This window comes from Volvox carteri (genome assembly GCF_000143455.1).
Source record: "Volvox carteri f. nagariensis unplaced genomic scaffold VOLCAscaffold_39, whole genome shotgun sequence".
In the NCBI taxonomy this organism is placed as follows: Eukaryota; Viridiplantae; Chlorophyta; class Chlorophyceae; order Chlamydomonadales; family Volvocaceae; genus Volvox; species Volvox carteri.
Window position 1 is genome coordinate 252,082 of NW_003307582.1, and position 907 is coordinate 252,988.

Here is a 907-nt window from a genome sequence, read left to right on the forward strand (position 1 = left end):
TGGGGGGGGGGGGGCTTAGGGTTTTAGGGTTTTAAGGTCACACGGCGCGGCGCGCCGATGTGTGCGGGACATACATCAGCACGCACGTGCAGGTACACACAAGGAGGGACACATGGAGCAGCTTACCTCGAGGGTGCGAAGCCGCAGCCGCAGCCGCAGCCGTCGTCGTGCTTGCTGCTGCTGTAGGCGCCGCAGCTGTTGCCAGTGATGGACCCACGCCACCAGCGGTGCTGCTAGGACCAGCAGCACCGCTGGCGCCAAATCGGAAGGGAAAGCTCGGAAATAACGCCGACTGCTGCCGCTGCTGCTGCTGCTGCTGCCCTGCCACCGGCCCTGGTGCCGCCGCACCCGGGTTCCCTCCGCCTCCCCCTCCCCCTCCCCCTCCCCCTCCCCCTCCCAGGAATGAGAAGGGTGGAAACAACGTTGATGAGGGCGAGGACGAGGACGGCGCGAGGGGGGCTGTGGCTGTGGAGGACCCCGGGGGGCCGCCGGTAGCCGTGGCCGGTCGCGCAGCCTCCCTCTGCGCTCCCCACCCACCTCCGAAGGACGACCCAAACCATGATCCCGAAGACGATCCAGCGCCACCAGCGCCACCAGCACCACTGGCAGTAGCAGGCCTCGTAGTGGCTGTAGCACCTGTACTACCCGTACCTGCGCCAGCAAAGGCAGCGGCGGCGGCGGCTGCGGCGGCTGCAAACGTAGCGGGCACCAAGTTGGCGTCTCCCGCGTTGCGAACACGCGCCTGTCTGTCCTCCCATCTGAGCTCCTCGTGGGACCTGGCGGCGGAGGGGATAACCTGGTAAGGAGGCATGGCGGATATGGAGACGATGGAAGTGGCTGTTTCTTCTTCTGCCGGATAGGGCGTCCTGGAGTACGTGATGAACCGCGTGCCAGCACCGCCGGGGGG

General features: G+C 67.1%; 1 protein-coding gene across 1 annotated transcript in view; it reads left to right on the top strand.

Moving 5' to 3' along the window:
- The window catches only part of VOLCADRAFT_118507 (uncharacterized protein), a gene marked incomplete at both ends in the record, with an annotated part of 12,137 nt that extends 11,334 nt beyond the window's left edge, over nucleotides 1-803 (top strand). The window contains one exon of the mRNA XM_002953842.1: nucleotides 401-803. Coding sequence (XP_002953888.1) covers nucleotides 401-803 — 403 coding nt within the window. The remainder of the gene's footprint in view (nucleotides 1-400) is intronic.
- Between the last annotated feature and the right edge of the window lie 104 nt (nucleotides 804-907).